This window comes from Terrapene carolina, unplaced genomic scaffold, assembly GCF_002925995.2.
Source record: "Terrapene carolina triunguis isolate 2854851 unplaced genomic scaffold, T_m_triunguis-2.0 Scaffold580, whole genome shotgun sequence".
In the NCBI taxonomy this organism is placed as follows: Eukaryota; Metazoa; Chordata; order Testudines; family Emydidae; genus Terrapene; species Terrapene triunguis.
The window spans coordinates 5,344,288-5,364,695 of NW_020664931.1; the positions used below are offsets into that span (position 1 = coordinate 5,344,288).

At 41.9% G+C, this 20,408-nt stretch overlaps 1 protein-coding gene across 2 annotated transcripts; it reads right to left on the reverse strand.

The window, feature by feature from the left end:
• Nucleotides 1–268: 268 nt before the first annotated feature.
• Nucleotides 269–20,265, reverse strand: ATPSCKMT (ATP synthase c subunit lysine N-methyltransferase). Of its 2 annotated transcripts, none has more exons than XM_029913305.1 (4): nt 20,192–20,265; nt 10,730–11,027; nt 8,419–8,556; nt 269–836 (listed from the first exon to the last, which is right to left on the reverse strand). In XM_029913305.1, the coding sequence occupies exons 2-4, from the start codon at nt 11,012–11,014 to the stop codon at nt 636–638; spliced, it is 624 nt and encodes a 207-aa protein (XP_029769165.1). In that variant the 5' UTR covers nt 11,015–11,027; nt 20,192–20,265; the 3' UTR covers nt 269–635. The 2 variants fall into 2 exon arrangements, with proteins under 2 accessions (XP_029769165.1, XP_024055228.1); XM_024199460.3 differs by lacking the exon at nt 20,192–20,265 and adding an exon at nt 19,793–20,099.
• Between the last annotated feature and the right edge of the window lie 143 nt (nt 20,266–20,408).

Here is a 20,408-nt window from a genome sequence, read left to right on the forward strand (position 1 = left end):
AAGTCCAGTGAGAGTAAGGTAGCTGCAACTTGCCGTCAGATCAGAGTGCTAACATTTTACACTAATCTTATAGATGTGTTAATGACTCCACTGCTTTGCACTTTGAGTTTTAGACTCCAAGTCATTACTTGTTTCTGCAAAGCAGCTTGCCAACCACTTCTGGATACCCAAAAGTAATAAATAAGCTTATGAGCACCAATGAGGAGAGCTCAAGAGGACCAGACCAAAAACAGTTAAAAATAACTTTATTAGTAAACTAAATGCTCTGTGTGTGTCCTTAACACTACTGAACCCTTTCTGCATCCTACCACTTTTCATGTAAAAGATAGTATTTTTTTAAAAAATGCTAACAAAATTTCTTTAATTTCTTCTTGTAATCAATGCATACAAATCTTTTTTGCATTTTTCCATGGTATACCTTGTCTACATTTTACTGGCCTTCGCTTTGCTGTCATATAAAATAAGACTACAGTGCAGTTTTGCTTAACACCACAAGACATTCTGACAATGAAATGGGTTTGAGAAACATTCAGTGTTACTTATTGTTATCCTCCCACCACTTTAAGTATACTAAGAACCAAATCAGATGGTCACCATTTAAAGTTAGCGCCAACAACATTTTTTAACCTGAAATCTTACAAAGGATGCATCTTTTGCACAGTTTCTGAGCGTGTCTTTTCATTTCCTTTGAAAGCCTTTGAATCATAGGCCCACACCACGTCTATTCCTTCTCCAGTAGTATGATCTGGCATCCAATGTGGGAAAGGAAAACGGCAGGCAACAACTCTGGCATTGTGATCAAGTTCTTCTTCAAGCTTCTTCTCCAACTGTGGCATCTGTGGAGCAACAACAAAAGCCCTTCAGATGGTGTGCAAGACAGAAGCGTTCCCACTTGAAACTACTTCAGGCACTCAAAACTAATCCAAGGCTTGAAGATCCCTGTTTTAGTCTTAGAAAGCTTCCATGATGCAGGGTCATATGCGAACTTTGATGTGCAGGTACACAGTATATGAAGCCAGATCACGGTCTTTAATTTATTCTGATTAATGGTAAAATCAAGAAAGTTTTAAGTTTACATAACTTTTTAGAACTTAAATATCACATTTATTGGGAGCTAGATCATCCTCTACAGGGAAAAACTTGTGTAGGGGGACAGGATACTCCACACGTTTTGACTCAATTTAATCCAGCTCACTGGACTGGGGGTGGGGTTTGACCCTCTATGGAACATCCATGTGGTTTCAGACCCCTAAAGTTTTATGATGTTCCAGGATCCATACACATCTTGGAGAGTGCCTCTAAGCTGCTTCATGCCCCTATGGCAGCTTTTGGAGAAGTCAACGGATCCCTGATGGCTAATGATCAAATCAACAGGAGTGGGGGTTGGAAGGTGGAGTTACTGAATAATATTGTGGTTGAAGAGGAAACAATGCTACAGAAAGGCCAGTCCCCTTGGGTCTACCCTCTCACCTTGTGCAGGTTAATCCCTCCCACAATAGCACAGGGCCAATATGCATAACTCCCCTTACACCTACAACCCTCTGGCCCGAGATCCACTCAATCCAGCTTCCCTCCACTTGCAGAAGGCTGAGTATATAGTCAGGGACAAAGAAAATAGGATTTGCCTGACCAGAACAGACCAATGGTTCGTCTAATTGGTCATTTTACCTCCAACAATAACTTATACCAGATGCTCAGAGGAAAGTGAAAAAGATCCAAAACGTACCTAGACCTAAAAGGAATTCCTTCCTAACCCCAGATGCGCACCACTTTATGACCTGAAGCAAGAAGGCTGACAGACCTTCTAATTTGTATCCTGGCTCAGAAAAGGGCTCATGGTATGCATATACCTATCCAAGTTTAACTGTTTAGATTTTTGCCTCAAAATCTGCTTGTGGCAGTGAGTTATACAGACTAGCTGTAGTGCTGTGTGGAAAAGTATTTCTTTTTATCTACTATAATTTATTTTCTTTTTATTTTCTAAAATAATGACCATGCGTCAAAGAAGAAAAGACTAATTTATGCATATAAATAAGTTTAAAAAGCCACAAATCACAAATACAAATTCTGTTAAAAGGAACCAAAGTTTCTCAAAAATACAAAAAATGTTTTATATGGGATTCTCCATGTCATCAGTGGCCTCAGTCAGACAATAAGACATTCTTTCACTAGGACCAGAAGACAAATTTAGAGAAACGTTATCAAAGGTTGTAAATAGCGTCCACTATCAAAAACTTTTCTACAGCTGCAGAATACCTGTTATAATAATTCTATTAATAGCTAAATTAAAGTTTCAAATGGATCATTTCCTTTGAGGCAATGACATTAATAACTTAAAATGTACCAAAGAGAACTTTAAAATAATGTACTGTCCCATACTCTGATTTTGTTCATACAAAGAATGATTGTGAACATTCATGTTGATATTTCTTATAGTTTCCATTATTTTAAAATGACATTAGAATCTCAGACTGAGCCAAGATAAACCTGAAAATAAAGGAGCCAATTCTGTATAGAAATTAAATCACTAAAGCATGCATAAATATGCAACTAATCTAATTCTTAATATACAGAATACGAAGTGGTTGTGTGTCATGTCTGCATAATATCAGGCATAATTATGTTTGAGAGTTATATAAATTCATTAATTGTAACCCAGTTATAACTTTTATCCCTCAACTGACAAAGTACAGATATAAAAGATCTTAAAATAAACTGGAATTTACCCATAAAATTATTAGTAACAATAAATGTCTCAGACATTGACTGTTTAGATCAGGGGTCGGCAACCTACGGCACGCGAGCCGATTTTGAGTGGCATGCTGCCTGCCCGGTGAGAGGAGGAGGAGGAGGAGGAGGGGCAGGAACGTACTACGCCGGGGGGGGGGGGGGAAGCTTGGTCCTGCAGCAGCCAAGCTTCCCCCCTCCCCCGCTTCTTCCCACAGCTTGGTGCATTCCGGCCCCTGCCCCTGCCCCTCCCCCTCCCCGCGCCGATGGCCCTTGCGAGGGGGAGCTGAGCCGAACGGCAGCATGCTCACTGCTCCGTAGAGCAGGCAGACAGAGGTAGGGACGGGCCTTGGGGAAGGGGGTGGAATAGGGCATATCCCTCCCAGCCCCCTGACATGAGCCGCTCAGGGCAGGGAGCTGGGAGCACCCCCACGAGCTGAGCACCCCAGCCCTCTGCCCTGAACCTCCCCCCCACACCCAGCCTTCTGCCCTGCACCTCCACACACCCCCTACACCAGCTTTCTGCCCTGCACCCCCCCCACCCAGCCTTCTGCCCTGCACCGCCACCCCCCCTCAGCCCTCTGCCCTGACCCCTGAATCCCCCCACACCCCCAGTCTTCTGCCCTTACCCCTGAATCCCCCCACACCCCCAGTCTTCTGCCCTGAACCCCCCACATCCCCACCGCCCTCTGCCCTGAACCCCACATACACCCAGCCTTCTGCCCTGACCTCTGAACGCCCCCCCAGGTCTGGGGTCCCGGCTGCCAGTCGTTTGCCAGCCGGCATCCCGGCTGCAGGCCCCGCTCAGCCCACTGCCGGCCTAGGTGAACAGAACCCCAGGCTGGAAGCGGGCTGAGCAGGCTGACGGCGTAAGATCAGCATTTTAATTTAATTTTAAATGAAGCTTCTTAAACATTTTGAAAACCTTGTTTACTTTACATACAACAACAGTTTAGTTATATAACATAGACTTAGAGAGAGACACCTTCTAAAAAACGTTAAAATGTATTACCGGCACGTGAAACCTTAAATTAAAGTGAATAAATGAAGACTCGGCACACCACTTCTGAAAGGTTGCCAACCCCTGGTTTAGATAATTGGGTTTTTATAGAAGGATGCTGATTTTTATTTTGTGCCAGCACATGCTCATAGATTTATTTACTTCAGCTTAACAGACACTAAAGCAATAGGCACTATACAAATATATTATAAAATATATACAAAATTTTCACTGGATTAACATGTTTAAAAAAATTTCCCCAACCCATCCCAAAGTTCTCTTTCAGTTCACCCAATATCACAAAACATCTCCATCCACCACAGATAAGATCCTCACCCTTCAATCCACCCACACGCATATACTGATCGACCCTCTCCTTCAAAGAAAGCATGTGGGAACAGAGGTCTTGCTGTGTGGCCTGTGGATCAATAAATCCAGGCCCTGTCTTTGTAAGTTAGTCTTAGACATTAAATAGAAAAAAAGTAATATGCTCATGGCTTCAAACTAGGCCAACATTGTAACTGACCTTTCTATAAGTAATAAGATATATTCATCCACAGAAAAAATGAGAGAGAAAATGTGTTACAAAGCATCCTGAGGCTGGGCTCTCACAACCACGATACTCAAGTCAATGGGGGCATTCCACAACCATAAGAAGGCCCTCAGCATTTACTTCAGACATTTGGGCCCATTGCATTTATGGCAACATTTGTGATCATACCAAAAAGTATTTTATTACTGGAGGGATTAAGGAAAAAAAAAAAAAAAACCAAAAAACCCACCACAATATTGGATGAAAGAAGTAAAATACTCTTTTCTTCGCAAATGTTGTGGCTCTTCCTTCTCCCTTATTAGGCCAGATAGCAACAATGACTAATTTACCTCATCTTAGGCTGCTACTAATTCTGAAGTTTGTTCCAAACACATATGTCTAATCAATTTGTTCACATTTGTTTTTCTGTGCAACTGTTAACTTCTTATTTGCCAAATAGTCTTCCTGCCTCTGCACCTTTGCCCTTAGAGATTCTGCAATGCGACTACAGAATTTCTAATTGCAAATTCATATTTGTACTGGCAAGTGAACCAGAGTGTGATCATAATATCACTCAGTTCAGAAAGGGTGGTCTAATTTCTTCACAAATTAACTGCTTCAAAGAACAATTACTACATGACAGTCTTGTCAAAATCATGCAACTGAACACTTTGTTTTGTAATTACAGATATCCCTGTAACAAAGGCATCTGCTGCCCTCTCCTGGAACAAAGATTGCTACACTGCAGTAAATCAACCAAAATGGCTGGGTTATTACCCAGTCTCTTGGGAATGCATACAATAAAACTGCTGGAACACTTGATAATGCAGACTTTCCTTCAATATGCCAACTACAGAAGTAGAAATAAAACTACATTTTAAAATACACAGTTTTCAAAATGAGAGTGCTGTGGTTGGTGTCTGAATAAGATAAGCTTTTAGTCCTATTCCCTACAAGAGAAAAAAAGGACAGAAAACAAAACAGAATGTAGGTATTATTATGCTTCCTACTGTGACTCCCTGTTTATGTTACAACAATATTTTATCACACACTGTTCCCATTTTACACTATGACCATATAACACACTGCTCTGGCATAAACTCTTTACACATTCCATCCCACACAGTCGCCTGCCCTAAGGAATGAAACTACTTACAAACGTTAATGGGGGAGTGAAATGGAGATATCTCAGTGCATTCATAACACATACAAAGCAAGTGCTCTTATAATACTACTGACATAAAAGTATGTAAATGGAATAAAGAAATCTTATATTTTTACATTTTCCTTCAAAGGGCAAGAAAATACAACCAAATAGCCCTTGAAAAAAACACAAAAATGAATTTTAAAGTTTGAATAAGTCCATCTACTGTACCATAAAAGTGGTCTCTCTAGAAATACCATTTTCACAGTAATTTTAAAAAGCCATACAATTTCATCTGGAACTTGACATTATGGGTGATACACAGCTTTCTCAAAGTGAAAAACAATTTCCCTGTATGCTCTGCAAACTAGCAATTATATTAAAAGCACCCCATCTTACTAATCTTTACAAAGGCAACTGAAGACTATTGCAGAACTACGAACTGATACACCACTGAGGTACTTTCAGTTTTTGAAAAGTGCATAATCAAAGTTCAATACTCTGCTCTTTACCATATAAGTCCACAGAAGTGAGTTGAAACTAGTCAATACTCATCCTCCCTGAAAACTATTTTACTGAAAATCTGGAGAATGATCAATTTCAATGATTAAATGGAAATTGGAATTTCAAAATGGAATTTTGAACATTCCATTAACTTTTCAAGCAGTTTAAGCTGTTTGTAAGAGTTCACAGAACTATGGTTCTGAACTATATTGGAATTTGGACTTCATGAGGCAGTGCACAAATTGGAATTTCAGAACAGATAGACAATTGAGATTTATATCATCTGCACAAGTTTCAAGTTGTAACAACAGGTTGTATTATTTAGTCTATAAACTATAATCAGCATTTTGTCAAACCAATGACTTGAATGTCAAAGGTCCTGATAAGTGGACTCACTTTACAGATCAATATCTCTATGCTGAATGCCTTGCTATTATGGTCATAAAACACAATAAATACAATGAAAGAATGAAAAAAGACTTACCATTTGAGGTACCCCAAAAACAACAACATTTGTATACTGGCAAAAGCTAACCTATTAAAAAAAATTATATATTACCGTCATTGTGAACAATTAATATTTATAATATGAGTGGATACTGGAGGGAATGTTAGTAATAATAGTCTTCCCTTTATTCACACCCTTTTTCACAGCCAGGCCTCCTACCCCAGGGACAAGGACAGGAAATGATACAGAAGCCACTACACCAGCTTAACATAGCCAAGGATTCCCCAACACAGGGTAGCTTTGCACCAATTGAGTAGCACAAAACTGCTTCAATGTCACCAAGGCTCTGGCCCTAAGTTCCAGAATATTAATCAATTCAGAGAAGTTGCACAAGTTTACTCATTTTTACTCCTGTTCTTATCCCTAAGGAAAACATCCTAACTTTGCCACCTGTCAATTAAGTCTTTAGCAATATATCTAGAGTTAAAACTGACTAACCATTTCTATTCCACGTCTGTGTTTTGAGTCCCTCACAACTTTCTGCAGTTTTTAATTATTGGGAAGGAATTATCTGGGTCAGTTCTCTGCCTTAAGGTGATTTTTTTTAAAAACTCTCATTCAAAAATAATTGATCTGGGGGGGAGAGATACACTTTTCCCAGTCTATAAAATTCTTGCCATTCTTTTTCTTTATCGCTCAATGGCTGAAACAGCAAGGGGTAGGTAAACTGAATTCTTGCAGATAATTAATTTTTCACTTGACCAGAGCTCAGTGTTCTGATAGAAAATTATTCTGATTCATCTGAATTATGAGGTTTTTGAACAAAATCAAACCGTACTACGTTGCTTTAAAACAGCTCTGTTCAAAAATGGATTGAGTGCACGCGCATGCGCACATATTATATACACATATAAAATGAAAGATAGTGCTACATGACATGTATGCACAATAAGGAAGCTGCATATGAACATGCACTTCTTATACAGTGCCCATTGAGGCCTGATCCTGCACTATTACAGAGAATAGCCTTGCCACTGATTTCAGTGAATGCAGGATTAAGATCTGTCTAAGGCAGGACTTTGTAGCACCCAGCCTCATTCAGTAAGTACTTAAATGTGAGCAAAATACTCAATGAATCAGGGCTCCAAAAGAGCCCTTGCAAAGGGAGTATATCTGAGGACAAAAAAACAACAAAGCATTTAAGCTAGTGAGTAGTCATAGTTAGCATGTGCTTGTGTACTTTGCTGTATCAGGGCTTGAAAGAGCACATTATGGGGGACAACATTCCAGTGGTGTCTAATAAAATAATTCCAGATTATAAAAAATTTTTCTTTCCTTTTCTTTACAAGAAATACCTGAAACTTCCATTATTTAAAAAAAAATACTGCAATAAGAGAATGTTGAGGCTGCACAGTAGCATACTCAAGTCAGTAAATGCTAAAGTTGAACTTGCCAGTGGAACCATAACTCTTTTCCCTTGTGCACATGAATCAGTTACATAATACTACACTATTCTCAAATAATACAAAATAATCTAGTTAAAGTTGTAGAAACTATATATTTTTATACATTAGCATATTTAAAGTTGTAGAAAATATTATATGATATAGGGTATTATTTGAGAAACAGTGTGATTATCTAATTAATATCTGCATCATAATGCATGAGCACATTAGCTTTGCATCTTTACCTTTGGTATTTCCTGACTTTTGAATGCCTATATGTATAACATTAACATTATTTTAGCATAGTTGGTTTTTTTAATAATTATATTATCTGCAGCTGTGTGTTTTCAAATTGATCACTTGTAATTCCCAGTGAAATTATTATTACATACACCTCTACCTCGATACAACGCTGTCCTCAGGAGCCAAAAAATCTTACAGCGTTATAGGTGAAACTGCGTTATATTGAAGTTGCTGTGATCCACTGGAGTGCGCAGCCCCGCCCCCCTGGAGCACTGCTTTACCGCGTTATAGCCGAATTCGTGTTATATCGGGTCGCATTATATCGAGATAGCGGTGTACTTTGATTTCTATAGGGCTTTTTCACAGAACACATACCTTCCACAAATCTGAAATATAAAATTTGGCATTATGATGCATCCCTTCTCTCCAAGCACGATATCTGGAGTACCAGACTAGCCAGGGATTTAATTCATAACCAACAGCTTTGAATCCTTCTTTTGCAGCTGCTATCACCTACAAAAAGACAAAGTACTCTTCATTCAGGGCCAGAATAAACTACAGTAGGACACTATTTATGATAGAATTGTGCTTGCAGGAAACATAATAAAATTATACTATTCTCTTAACAGCAGAACCCCCCCCCCCATATGTCTTTATTAGTTGTGTTTATCCACCTTTGGCTGCTTGAATACTAAAGCCCCAATCTGCAAACAAACACTTACACATGTGCTTAACTTGAGTATCATGAGAAGCCCCACTGAAATCAACAGAACTACTCATGGTAGTGAAGTTAAGCACAGGAGTATTTGCTGGATCAGAGCATAAGGCCCCCATACTGCCATGACATATCCATATGCTCAATTTTAAGCATGCAAGTAGTTTCAGTGACTTACCTGTGAATTAAATGTACAATTGGCCAGGGGCATAGCAGTAAACACTATACACGTACATGCACTCACCTAAGATCAAAAATACAAAGTGACCTACCAACACTGAGTGATCTACAACCCATCCTGGACAATGATCCCTCACTTTCACAGACCTTGGGAGGCAGGCCAGTCCTCGCCCACAGACAACCCGCCAACCTTAAGCATATTCTCACCAGCAACCACGCACCGCACCATAACAACTCTAACTCAGGAACCCACCCATGCAACAAACCTCGATGCCAACTCTGCCCACATATCTACACCAGCAACACCATCACAGGACCTAACAAGATCAGCTACAACATCACCGGCTCATTCACCTGCACGTCCACCAATGTTATATATGCCATCATGTGCCAGCAATGCCCCTCTGCTATGTACATTGGCCAAATTGGACAGTCACTATGCAAGAGGATAAATGGACACAAGTCAGATATCAGGAATGGCAATATACAAAAACCTGTAGGAGAACACTTCAACCTCCCTGGCCGCACAATAGCAGATGTAAAGGTAGCCATCTTACAGCAAAAAAACTTCAGGACCAGACTCCAAAGAGAAACTGCTGAGCTCCAGTTCATTTGCAAATTTGACACCATCAGATCAGGATTAAACAAAGACTGTGAATGGCTATCCAAGTACAGAAGCAGTTTCTCCTCCCTTGGTGTTCACACCTCATCTGCTAGCAGAGCACCTCACCCTCTCTGATTGAACTAACCTCGTTATCTCCATACTGATTTATACCTGCCTCTGGAAATTTCCATTACTTGCATCTGAAGAAGTGAGGTTCTTACCCACGAAAGCTTATGCTTCCAATACTTCTGTTAGTCTTAAAGGTGCCACAGGACCCTCTGTTGCTTAGTTTAGACAATACATTTTCAAGATTTAAAATTGCCTGATAATTTAGCAAATGTCTTTCAATGAGTTAAATTCTCCTTGGTGTACTGATATGAGTAATCCCACTGAACTCAGTTGGGCAAACTAATCTAGTAAGGAAAATACGTTTTGTTCCCAAGTCTGCTGTATTTATTGATCTGTAGCATGAATCACTCTCACTCTCCATCTAATTTTTTAAATAAAGAAAATATACTGTAAATCTCACACACAAATAAAGCTGTGCATCCATGCCCTCATTTTTCAGAGGGGGATAATTAAAAACAATATAGATTAATCAGGGGAATATATGGTAACAAAATTAGCAACTTTCAAGATATGCAATATGTAGGATTTAAACTACTTGACAAGTATCTTTAAATAACAAAATGACTCAAATCATGTAAAAATAAAATTAAAAAATTCTGTATTAGAAAAGTAGAAAAGATTAAGAAAGTAAATATTTTGTTCCTGAATAAAACTAGTCAAATATTTAAATAGTTTATTCCACACATTTTGAAGTTTTCCATATCAATTAGTTAATGCAAATTTTTTCCATTATGCACTATAAAAAAAATTCACAAACATATTCAAATAACCTGACACTTTCATATTATTTGAAGAGTACTATTTTCATTATTTGCCCAAAGGTATTCCTGAATAAGTGTCAAACATTCTGAAGCCTGTAATATATACTCTTAAAAACAGTCCAATTGATTTTGTCTGAATTTTTGTGGGACGGGGAGGAAAACTTAACACAGGGTACAGAACCTTCACAAATACCAGGAAAAAGGGTTGCATAATGGAAAATATCTACTACAGTAGCTCACTTCTTTAACACTATTTGATGTACATGAATTTAGAGGAGCCAGAGTTTTATAACTTACAATACGTCCATCGCCGCTACCTATGTCAACCAGAGATCCACTTCTGTACTGTAACATTTTCAAAACATTTTCAATCTGAGTTGAAGTTGCAGGTACAAAAGGAAGGCAAATTTTTCTCAGTGCTGGAGTTATGAATGGAGTGGCAACAGCATACAGTACCACCAATGTCCCACCAACAATGCCAGTGACCAACAATCCCCAATTTATTTTTCTTGAGCTGTCATTATCAAGATTCATATGCGAAATGTCTTGGTTATGGCTTTCTCCTTGAAGTACTTTTGACATCGACAAAGTGTACCTGAAGAAAGGGAAAAACATATGTAACATGACTCCTTTGAAATGCCAAGTACATATCTATTTATTTCTACAGACAAAATCTTGCTGGTAAATAGCGTACAATAATAGAATCACATACTAAACTCTAAGGCTTAAGTTACACTTTATATAAAGCTTACCTCCTTTTGAGCTGGGATGTACTTATAAATCCTATTAACAAAATATTAAATGGCCTTGGAGAAAATCATCAGAAAATAATTGAATTTTAAAATCTGTTATTTCTACCATAATTGACTTTTTTGCTCACTTAGGGCCCTCATGAATGTATTGGAGAGCAAGGAATACATACTAAGAAGCACACAGCCTATTTTCATCCAGAAGACAGGGAAATTACATATTTACCTCCCATTAATGCAAATAGAAGTTAAGTACATAAATCCCACATACACAGAAATGAAAACAACACCTCCACTCAAAAAACCTGTTCTTGTGCATAATGATTGCAAAGTTTTTATTTTAAAGTATCAGTAGCGGTTTTCTCATCAAAATAGAACGGTTTTCAGTCATGAAAGGAGCAGGTTTTCTTCCACTTAGAACAGAGAAAAATAGGTAAAAAATCAAGTAGTTAAGAAAGCACAGTGCACAGCCTGCTAATAAACCTATGGTTCAATGTAAAGTGTACAACACATTCTTCATGTACTGTATTTAATATCCAAAGCTAGCCAAGCATTCTTTGGAATACTATGTTAGCACCCTGGTCCTTAAGGAACAAAGGCCTGGTCCACACTAACCCCCCACTTCGAACTAAGATACGCAACTTCAGCTACATTAATAACGTAGCTGAAGTCGAAGTACCTTAGTTCAAACTTACCGCGGGTCCAGACGCGGCAGGCAGGCTCCCCCGTTGACTCCGCGTACTCCTCTCGCGGAGCAGGAGTACTGGCGTCGACGGCAAGCACTTCCGGGATCGATCCGGGATCGATTTATCGCGTCTAGACAAGACACGATAAATTGATCCCAGAAGATCGATTGCTTACCGCCGCACCCGGAGGTAAGTATAGACGTGCCCACAGATACATTATTTCTGTACAACTGTTTAAGCCTGATTATTTTTCTTTCAACTCATTGTAATATCATATTAACACTCCAGAAACAATATGCCTTTAAAATCTTAGAGGGAATCTGAATATCGTATTTTTTATGTGACATAAATATAGTGCTCATGAAAGGTGTTGACCTGACAACCCTGTCTTATATTTTGCTATATAATATAGCAAAGTCAGTGAAAGTACAGGCTTCCCCACATTGTCCCACTGGTGGGCTTCCATCTTGACCAATTTCTTTGAGAACATCAAAACAGTTCATACGATGTTGCTAAACTTACATACACAGGAGAGCCCCCCCATGTCATAAGACATTGTCCATACAAGTGTGACATTTACCACTCATGATCCAGTACCACATGGTGTTGAGAGCAAGCTGCTTTGTGCCAAAAGAGCTATGGCATGATAGAAGTTTGAGTCCTTTGCAGAATCAGTGGCCAAGACTTTTAAAAATGAGTTCCCAAAGTGCCTAAGCTCTATTTTCAGGCACCTAAGTAACTGTCCTAATTTTCAAAACTGACGAGCAATTAACAGCTATTGTTGACTTAAAATAAGAACAGCCATACTGGGTCAGACCAAAGGTCCATCTAGCCCAGTATCCTGTCTTCCAACAGTGGCCAGTGCCAGGTGACCCAGAGGGACTGAAAAGAACAGGTAATCTTCAAGTGATCCATTCCCTGTCGCTCATTCCCAGCTTCTGGCAAACAGAGGCTAAGGACACCATCCCTGCCCATCCTGGCTAACAGCCATTGATGGACCTATTCTCCATGAATTTATCTAGTTCTTTTTTGAACCCTGTTAAAGTCTTGGCCTTCACAACATCCTCTGGCAAGGAGTTTCACAAGTTGACTGGGCGTTGTGTGAAGAAATACTTCCTTTTGTTTGTTTTAAACTGCTGCCTATTAATTTCATTTGGTAACCCCTCGTTCTTGTGTTATGAGAAGGAGTAAATAGCACTTCCTTATTTACTTTCTCCACACCAGTCATGATTTTACAGACCTCTATCGTATCTCCCCTTAGTCGTCTCTTTTCCAAGCTGAAAAGTCCCAGTCTTCTTAATCTCTCCTCATATGGAAGTCGTTCCATACCCCTAATAATTTTTGTTGCCCTTTTCTGAACCTTTTCCAATATATCTTTTTCGAGATGGGGCGACCATATCTGCACACAGTATTCAGGATGTGGGCATACAATGGATTTATATAGACACAATATCATATTTTCTGTCTTATTATCTATCCCTTTCTTAATGATTCCCAACATTCTGTTAGCTTTTTTGACTGCAGCTGCACATTGAGTGGATGTTTTCAGAGAACTATCCACAATGACTTCAATGGAAATTAATGTAAAGTACTTTGAGATCCTCAGATGGAAGACCCTACAGAAGTGAAAAGCAGCGTTACTACAAACATGTTTTATAAACGTGACTGTAAAAATATTTCTCATGATGACCTGCTCAACAGTCTTCTAGCAATGCAATGAGAGATATCCGAGGACTGCAGAAGGGGCAAATTTAGTACCTATCTTTAAAAAGGGGGGAGGGGGGAAGAGAACTTAGTGATTGACCGACGGGGCAGCCTAACTTTGATACCCGGAAAGATACAGGAACAAATTGCTAGACAATCCATTTGTAAGCACCTAGAACAGTGGTTTTCAAACTGTGGGTTGCGACCCAGTACTGGGTCACGAAAGGTAAGGCACTGGGTCACGGCAGCTCTGGTCAGCACCACCAACCAGGCCGTTAAAAGTCCCGTTGGCGGTGCTGCCCAGCTAAGGCAGGCTAGTGCCTACCTGTTCTGACATCGTGCTGCACCCCGGAAGCAGCCAGCAGCATGTCTGGCTCCTAGCAGGAGGGCCACGGGGCTCCGCACACTGCCCCCGCCCCGAGCACTGGCTCCGCACCCCCACAGGCCGGGAACCAGCCAATGGGAGTTGGGGGAGGCTGGCACAGCACGGTCCGCAGTGCCAGGACAGGCAGGAAGCCTGCTTTAACACCTCTGCTGCGCCGCTGACTGGGAGCCACCCGAAGTAATCCCACGCCTCAATCGACTGCCCCAGCCCAGCCCCCCCAAACCCGGAGCCCCTTCCTGCATACCAAACCCCTCGTCACCAGCTCCACCCCAGAGCCTGCACCCCCAGCCCACAGCCCTGATCCCCTCCCACACCCCAACCCTCTGCCCCAGCCCAGGGCCCTCCCCACACCCTGAACCCCTCGTTCCTGGCCCCACCCTGCAGCCCTCACCCCTGAACCCCATCTTTCTGCCCCAGCCCTGAGCCCCTCCCACACCCCAAACCCTTCAACCTCAGCTCTGTTGGGTCACGGGCATCAACAATTTTCTTCAACTGGGCCAAACCAGCCTAATTTTTTTCTTTGACTGGGTTACTGGCCTAGTGGATGGATGGGGGGGGGGGTGGAGAACAGTAGGTATGATGTATCTTGATTTTAGAAAAGCTTTAGGCAGTCTCATGAGACACTCATGAGCAAACTGAAGAAATACAGTCTAGATGAAATTATGAAGTAGGTATGCAACTGACTGAAAAATAATACTGAGTTATCAATGCACAGATACAAAATGAGGAATAACTAGCTAGACAGAAGTACTGCTGAAAAGAATCTGTGATTTATAGTGGATAACAAATGAGAGTCAACAATGTGATGCAGATGCAAAAAAGGCTAATATTTTGGAGTGTATTAACAGGAGTGTTTTAGGGGAGGGATAGCTCAGTGGTTTGAGCATTGGCCTGCTAAACCCAGGGTTGTGAGTTCAATCCTTGAGGGGGCCACTTAGGGATCTGGGGCAAAATCAGTACTTGGTCCTGCTAGTGAAGGCAGGGGGCTGGACTCTATGACCTTTCAGTTCTAGGAGATAGGATATCTTCATTCATTTAATTTTAATTTAAGACCTGGGAAGTAATTGTCACACTGTATTTAGCACTGGCGAGGCCTCATCTGAAGTATTCTATCCAGTTCTGGGCACCACACTTTAGAATACATGTGGATAAATTGGAGAGAGTCCAAAGGAGAGAAACAAAAATAATAAAAGGTTCCAAAAACCTGACCTATAAGGAAAGGTTAAAAAAACAGGCATGTAAAGTCTTAAGAAAAGACGACGGGGGACGGGGGGGTAGAGAATCTGATAACAGTCATCAAATATGTTAAAGGCTATCATAAAGAGGATGGTGATTAATTTTTCTCAAAGTCCACCAAGGATCAGACAAGAGGAAATGGGCTTAATCTGCAAGAAGACAGATTTAGGTTAGATACATCTCTACCCCGATACAACGCTGTCCTCGGGAGCCAAAAAGTCTTACCGCGTTATAGGTGAAACCGTGTTATATCAAACTTGTTTTGATCCGCCGGAGTGCACAGCCCCGCCCCCCCCGTAGCGCTGCTTTACCGCATTATATCCGAATTCGTGTTATATCGGGTCGCGTTATATCGGGGTAGAGGTGTATTAGGAAAAACTTTTTAACTATAAGGGTAGTTAAGTTCTGGAATAGGCTTTCAAGGAATGTTATGGAATTCCCATTAGTGGAGGTTTTTAAGAAGAGGTGAGACAAACACCTACGAGGGACGGTCTAGGTCAGTGGTTCTCAAACTTTTTTTTCCACAGTCCACTTGAAAATTGCCGAGGATCTTGGCAGACCACTTAATGATCTTTCCAAATGTTGTTTGTATTGTTAGCTAATTATTGTAAAGCGCTTTCGATAAACGCACTATATAAAAAAACCTTAATAATAATGTTTTTTGTTCTACAAATAAAAGCACACAACTCATCTTTTAATATCAGTAGTCTTACCTTTCTAATGCGATGGATATGCCCTCTCTACCCTGCCATGGCAGCACCCGAGCTGGGGCTGGGAAGGAAGGGGGCGGGGGGGTCTCTCCCTCTCTGCCCCACCACAACAGCCCCCAAGCTGGGAAGGAGGCGGGTCACTCACCCACAACAGCCACAGAGCTGAGGCTGGGAAGGAGGGCCATCTCTCCCTGGCAGCCACAACCCTGGAGCTGGGGAAAGTCACCTCTTTCTCTGGCCGCCACAGCCCTGCACATCCCAAATTCCCACCACCCCTTTTCTCACCCTACTGTCCCCTCCCACCTACCCCCATTCCCCCCCAAGGCCACCACCTCAGCTTAAATGTGCATCTTTCTCCAGGGTCCAGGCACCTAATTAGTGGAGCCACGCCTGCGCGGCTCCACTAATTAGGTGGGTGGCCCTTCATTTTCTTGTGTGCAGCTGCCAAGGTGCGCACCTTAGAGGGAACTGTCCACAGACCACTTGAATCGAGCTCATGGACCACTGGTGGTCCATGGACCACAGTTTGAGAACCTCTGGTCTAGGTTTACTTGGTCCTGCCTCAGTGTAGGTAGCTGGACTTAATGACCTCTCAAGGTCCCTTCTAGCCCTACATTTCTATGATTCTATAATTTAAAACTACAGTAGAACCTCAGAGTAACCAAGACCAGAGTTTCGAACTGACCACTCAACCACATCCCTCATTTGGAACTGGGAGCACAAAATCAGGCAGTAGCAGAGACAAAACTTAAAAAGAAAAGAGTAAATACAGTACAGTATTGTATTAAACTACTAACAACAACAAAAAGAAAAGAAAAAGCAGCATTTTTCTTCTGCATAGTAAAGTTTCAAAGCTGTATTAAGTCAATGTTCAGTTGGAAACTTTTGAAAGACCTACCATAATGTTTTGTTCAGAGTTACGAACAACCTCCATTCCCAAGGTGTTCATAACTCGGAGGTTCTAGTGTATTTTTAGAGAGAAATTATGTGTGGATAATCATTTTGCAGGATTCAAGGTTTTAAAAAATATGCAAAGACAGTTATTTAAAGCTATAGATCTCAATACTAAAACCCCAACCAATTCAAAATCCTATCGCAAACAAAAGTATGACATAATCCCACAAATACAAATGAGCTGGCTTTGCCCAAGTTTAGAACCCTACCTATACCTAACAAAGCATATATTAAAGATATGGAGGCTCAAGTGATCTTCAGTAGGATACTACCTGTCCCTAGAGGAGAAGAGAGAAGGCAAGACAATTATGATTAGGGCCCTACCAAATCCATGGCCATTTTGGTCAATTTCATGGCCAGAGGATTTAAAATTGGTCAAATTCACCATTTCAGATGTTTACATCTGAAATTTCACCTTGTTGTAACTGCGGGGGTCCCCTCCCAGAAGGGGGATCATGGGGAGTGTCCCAAAGCTGTTGTGGGGGGGGGGTCACAGGATTGACACCGTCACTTCTGTGCTGCCTTCAGAGATGGGCTCTGAAGGCAGCAGCTGCAGTTTTCTGCAGCTGGAGGAGGCTCCAGAGTTGGAAGTGGGTCCCATCTCCCCAATGCTGCAGGGAGCGCCCCAGCCAGGGGCTCCTAGCTGCTAGTCACAGCTAGTGGCGGACTAAAACAGAGGCTCCAGGCAGTACCCCGAGCCCTGGCAAGAGCCGCACGGGGGAGGGCAGCCACAGGGGGTGGGTGGAAGCCCCAAACACAGGTGCCCCGAACCCCGATAGGAGCCGTGTACCACACTCACTTCTGTGCTGTCTGTGGAGGTGGGTCTGATCTCCCCCCATAACAGCCATGCAGGGGAAGGATTTTGGGGAGATCAGATTTCACGGGGTAAGACTTTTTTCACAGTCCGTAACACGTTTTTCATGGCCATGAAATTGGTAGGGCCCTAATTATGATGATCAACAGATGGCTCTGGCAACGGTGCTATAAGGAGGGGTTTTAGATGTCTGGACATTCACTGGCCGATGAGTGTTCTCATGGGATGGACTCCACCTAAGTAGGGAAGGAAATAGACTTCTGAGATAGAGGGAAGTAATTAGGGAAGTGGACTGGACGGAAGAACTCAAGGATCTGAATGTGTACGAGGCTTGGAATTACTTTAAGTCAAACATGTTTTTACAAAATGGTAGATTGTGCCAGACCAACCTGATTTCTTTCTTTAAAAAGATAACTGATTTTTTAAACAAAGGAAATGCAGTAGATCTAATCTACCTGGATTTTAGTAAAGCATTTGATACGGTTCCACATGGAAAATTATTAAACTGGAGAAGATGGAGATTAATATGAGAACTGAAAGGTGGGTAAGGAACTGGTTAAAGGGAAGACTACAACAGATCATATTAAAAGGGGAACTGTAAGGCTGGAGAGAGGTTACCAGAGGAGTTCCTCAGGGATCAGTCATGGGACAAATCTTATTTAACCTTTTCATTAATGACCCTGGCACAAAAAGTGAGTGTGCCCTAATAAAATCTGCAGATGACACAAGGTTGGAAGTAATGCCAGCAGTCCATTCTGGCCTTAAAATCTGAGTCTATTAGCACTGGTTATAAGAGATGGAAGACTCCGTTACCACTGCAACAACATAGAAGACTGGCTATCAACCACTATTAACTAGCTACTTGCAACTTTCTTTACTTCACCTGAAGTAAAGTATACTGGCCACTATAATTTTAAAAAGTGACTTTTAGGTTTTCAGACTTTAAATAATCAATTTTAATCTTGTTTTACATTTGTACTTTTATATGTTCCTAAAGAAAGGTTGATTTGCACTGAAACATAGATTCATAGAAATGTAGGGCTGAAAGGGACCTTGAGAGATCATTCATCCCAGCCCCCTGCGCTTAGGTAGTAAACCTAGAACATCCCTCAGAGGTGTTTGTCCCACCACTCCTTCAAAACCTCCACTAAGGGGGATTCCACAACCACGCTTCAAAGCCTATTCCAAAGCCTAACTACCCATTGATATTCTATGATTCTATGATTCTATATAGTTAGAAAGCTTTTCCTAAATATCTACCCTGAATCTCTCTTGCTGCATGTTAAGCCCATAAATTTTTGTCCTTTCAGTGGACATGCAGAATTGATCACCATCCTCTTTATACAGGCCTGAAATTGGATCACTGTTATACCAGGTCCGCCCTCAGTCTTCTTTTCTCAAGACTAAACAACCCCAATTTTTTAAAATCTTTCCTCAGAGGTCAGGTTTTTAGAACTTTTTATTATTTTTGTTGCTCTCCTCTGTACTCTATCCAATTTATCCACATCTGTCCTAAACAGTGGCACCCAGAATTGGACAAAGTACTCCAGCTCAGGCCTCACCAGTACCAAGCAGAGCAAAATAATTATCTTCTAATGTTTGATATATGACACTCCTGTTAATACGCTCCAGAATATTAGACTTTTTGGCAACTGCATCGCACTGCTGACTCATTCAATTTGTGATACACGATAACTTCCAGATCCTTTTCAACAGTACTACCACCTAGTTAGTTATTCTCCATTTTGTAGTTGTTAATTTGACTTTTTCTTCCTAGTGTAGTACTTTGCACTTGTCTTTATTTAAGTTTATTTTGTTAATTTCAGACCAATTCTCTAATTCAGGGGTGGGCAAACTGCAGCCCTCGCGCCGCACCAGCAGCTCGGCCCTGCTCCAGTGATCCAGCTGGGGCGCTGGGTCAGGGGCTGCACCACAAGGCCAGGACAAGTAATTGGCTAAAACTGCAGCAAAGGTACATGCTACACATCAGAAGAAAAAGAACTTCCTGTCAGGGTGGTTAAGCACTGCCACAAATTGCCTAGGGAGGTTATGGAATCTGTCACTGGAGGATTTGAAGAGCAGGTTAGACAAGCACGTGTCAGGGTCAATCTCTAGAGAATACCTGATCCTGCCTCAGTGCAGGGGGCAGGACTGGACGATCTACCAAGGTCCCTTCCACTCCTGCATCTCTCTGGCAGCAACTTCCACTCTTAGGACTTCAATAGACGTAATAAAGGAAAAAACCAGCAGCCGGAGCCGGCTTCCCCCAGCGCGTCGCTTCAGCAGCTGGCGGGCAGGTCCCTAGTCAACGCGCTGGGGCGGCTCCACCATTAGCCAAGCCGGAGCAGACAGGCCCTGCCCCCTGGAGGGTGGGGGTCGCACGGACCCGGTCCCGCACGGAGGGGCCCTCTCCGCTCACCGAGGGGCCGATATCGCGAGACTCGGAGGAGCAGGCGGGAACTCCGACCGACGCAGGCGCAGCGGAGTGGACGATACCACCTGAAACGCGGGGGGGCCTCACCTGTGGCAGGCTGTATAGCACTGTAGAGTAACGTACCCTGCCTCGCAGCGCGCATTTGCGCCGTCTTTTTTTGCTGTCACTATAGTGCGGTGGACCCTGCGAATATGATGTGTGTCGGAGTTCCGCTTAGTGGTCTCTCCCACTCTGACTTGCGCCCTTCTTTCCGTCAGACGCTTCCAGAAGGGCTCAGTGGGGGCGCCACATTGGTCCCAGCTAA

What these genes read in the sequence shown, in the direction of transcription:
- ATPSCKMT (XM_029913305.1), bottom strand. Translation starts at nt 11,014, where the DNA reads ATGTCAAAAGTACTTCAAGGAGAAAGCCATAACCAAGACATTTCGCAT. An exon ending in GTAGCGGCGATGGACGTATT is followed by an intron (nt 8,557 to 10,729) that starts GTAAGTTATAAA and finishes GTCTTTTTGTAG; the next exon opens with GTGATAGCAGCTGCAAAAGA. An exon ending in ATATTTCAGATTTGTGGAAG is followed by an intron (nt 837 to 8,418) that starts GTATGTGTTCTG and finishes GTTGCTCCACAG; the next exon opens with ATGCCACAGTTGGAGAAGAA.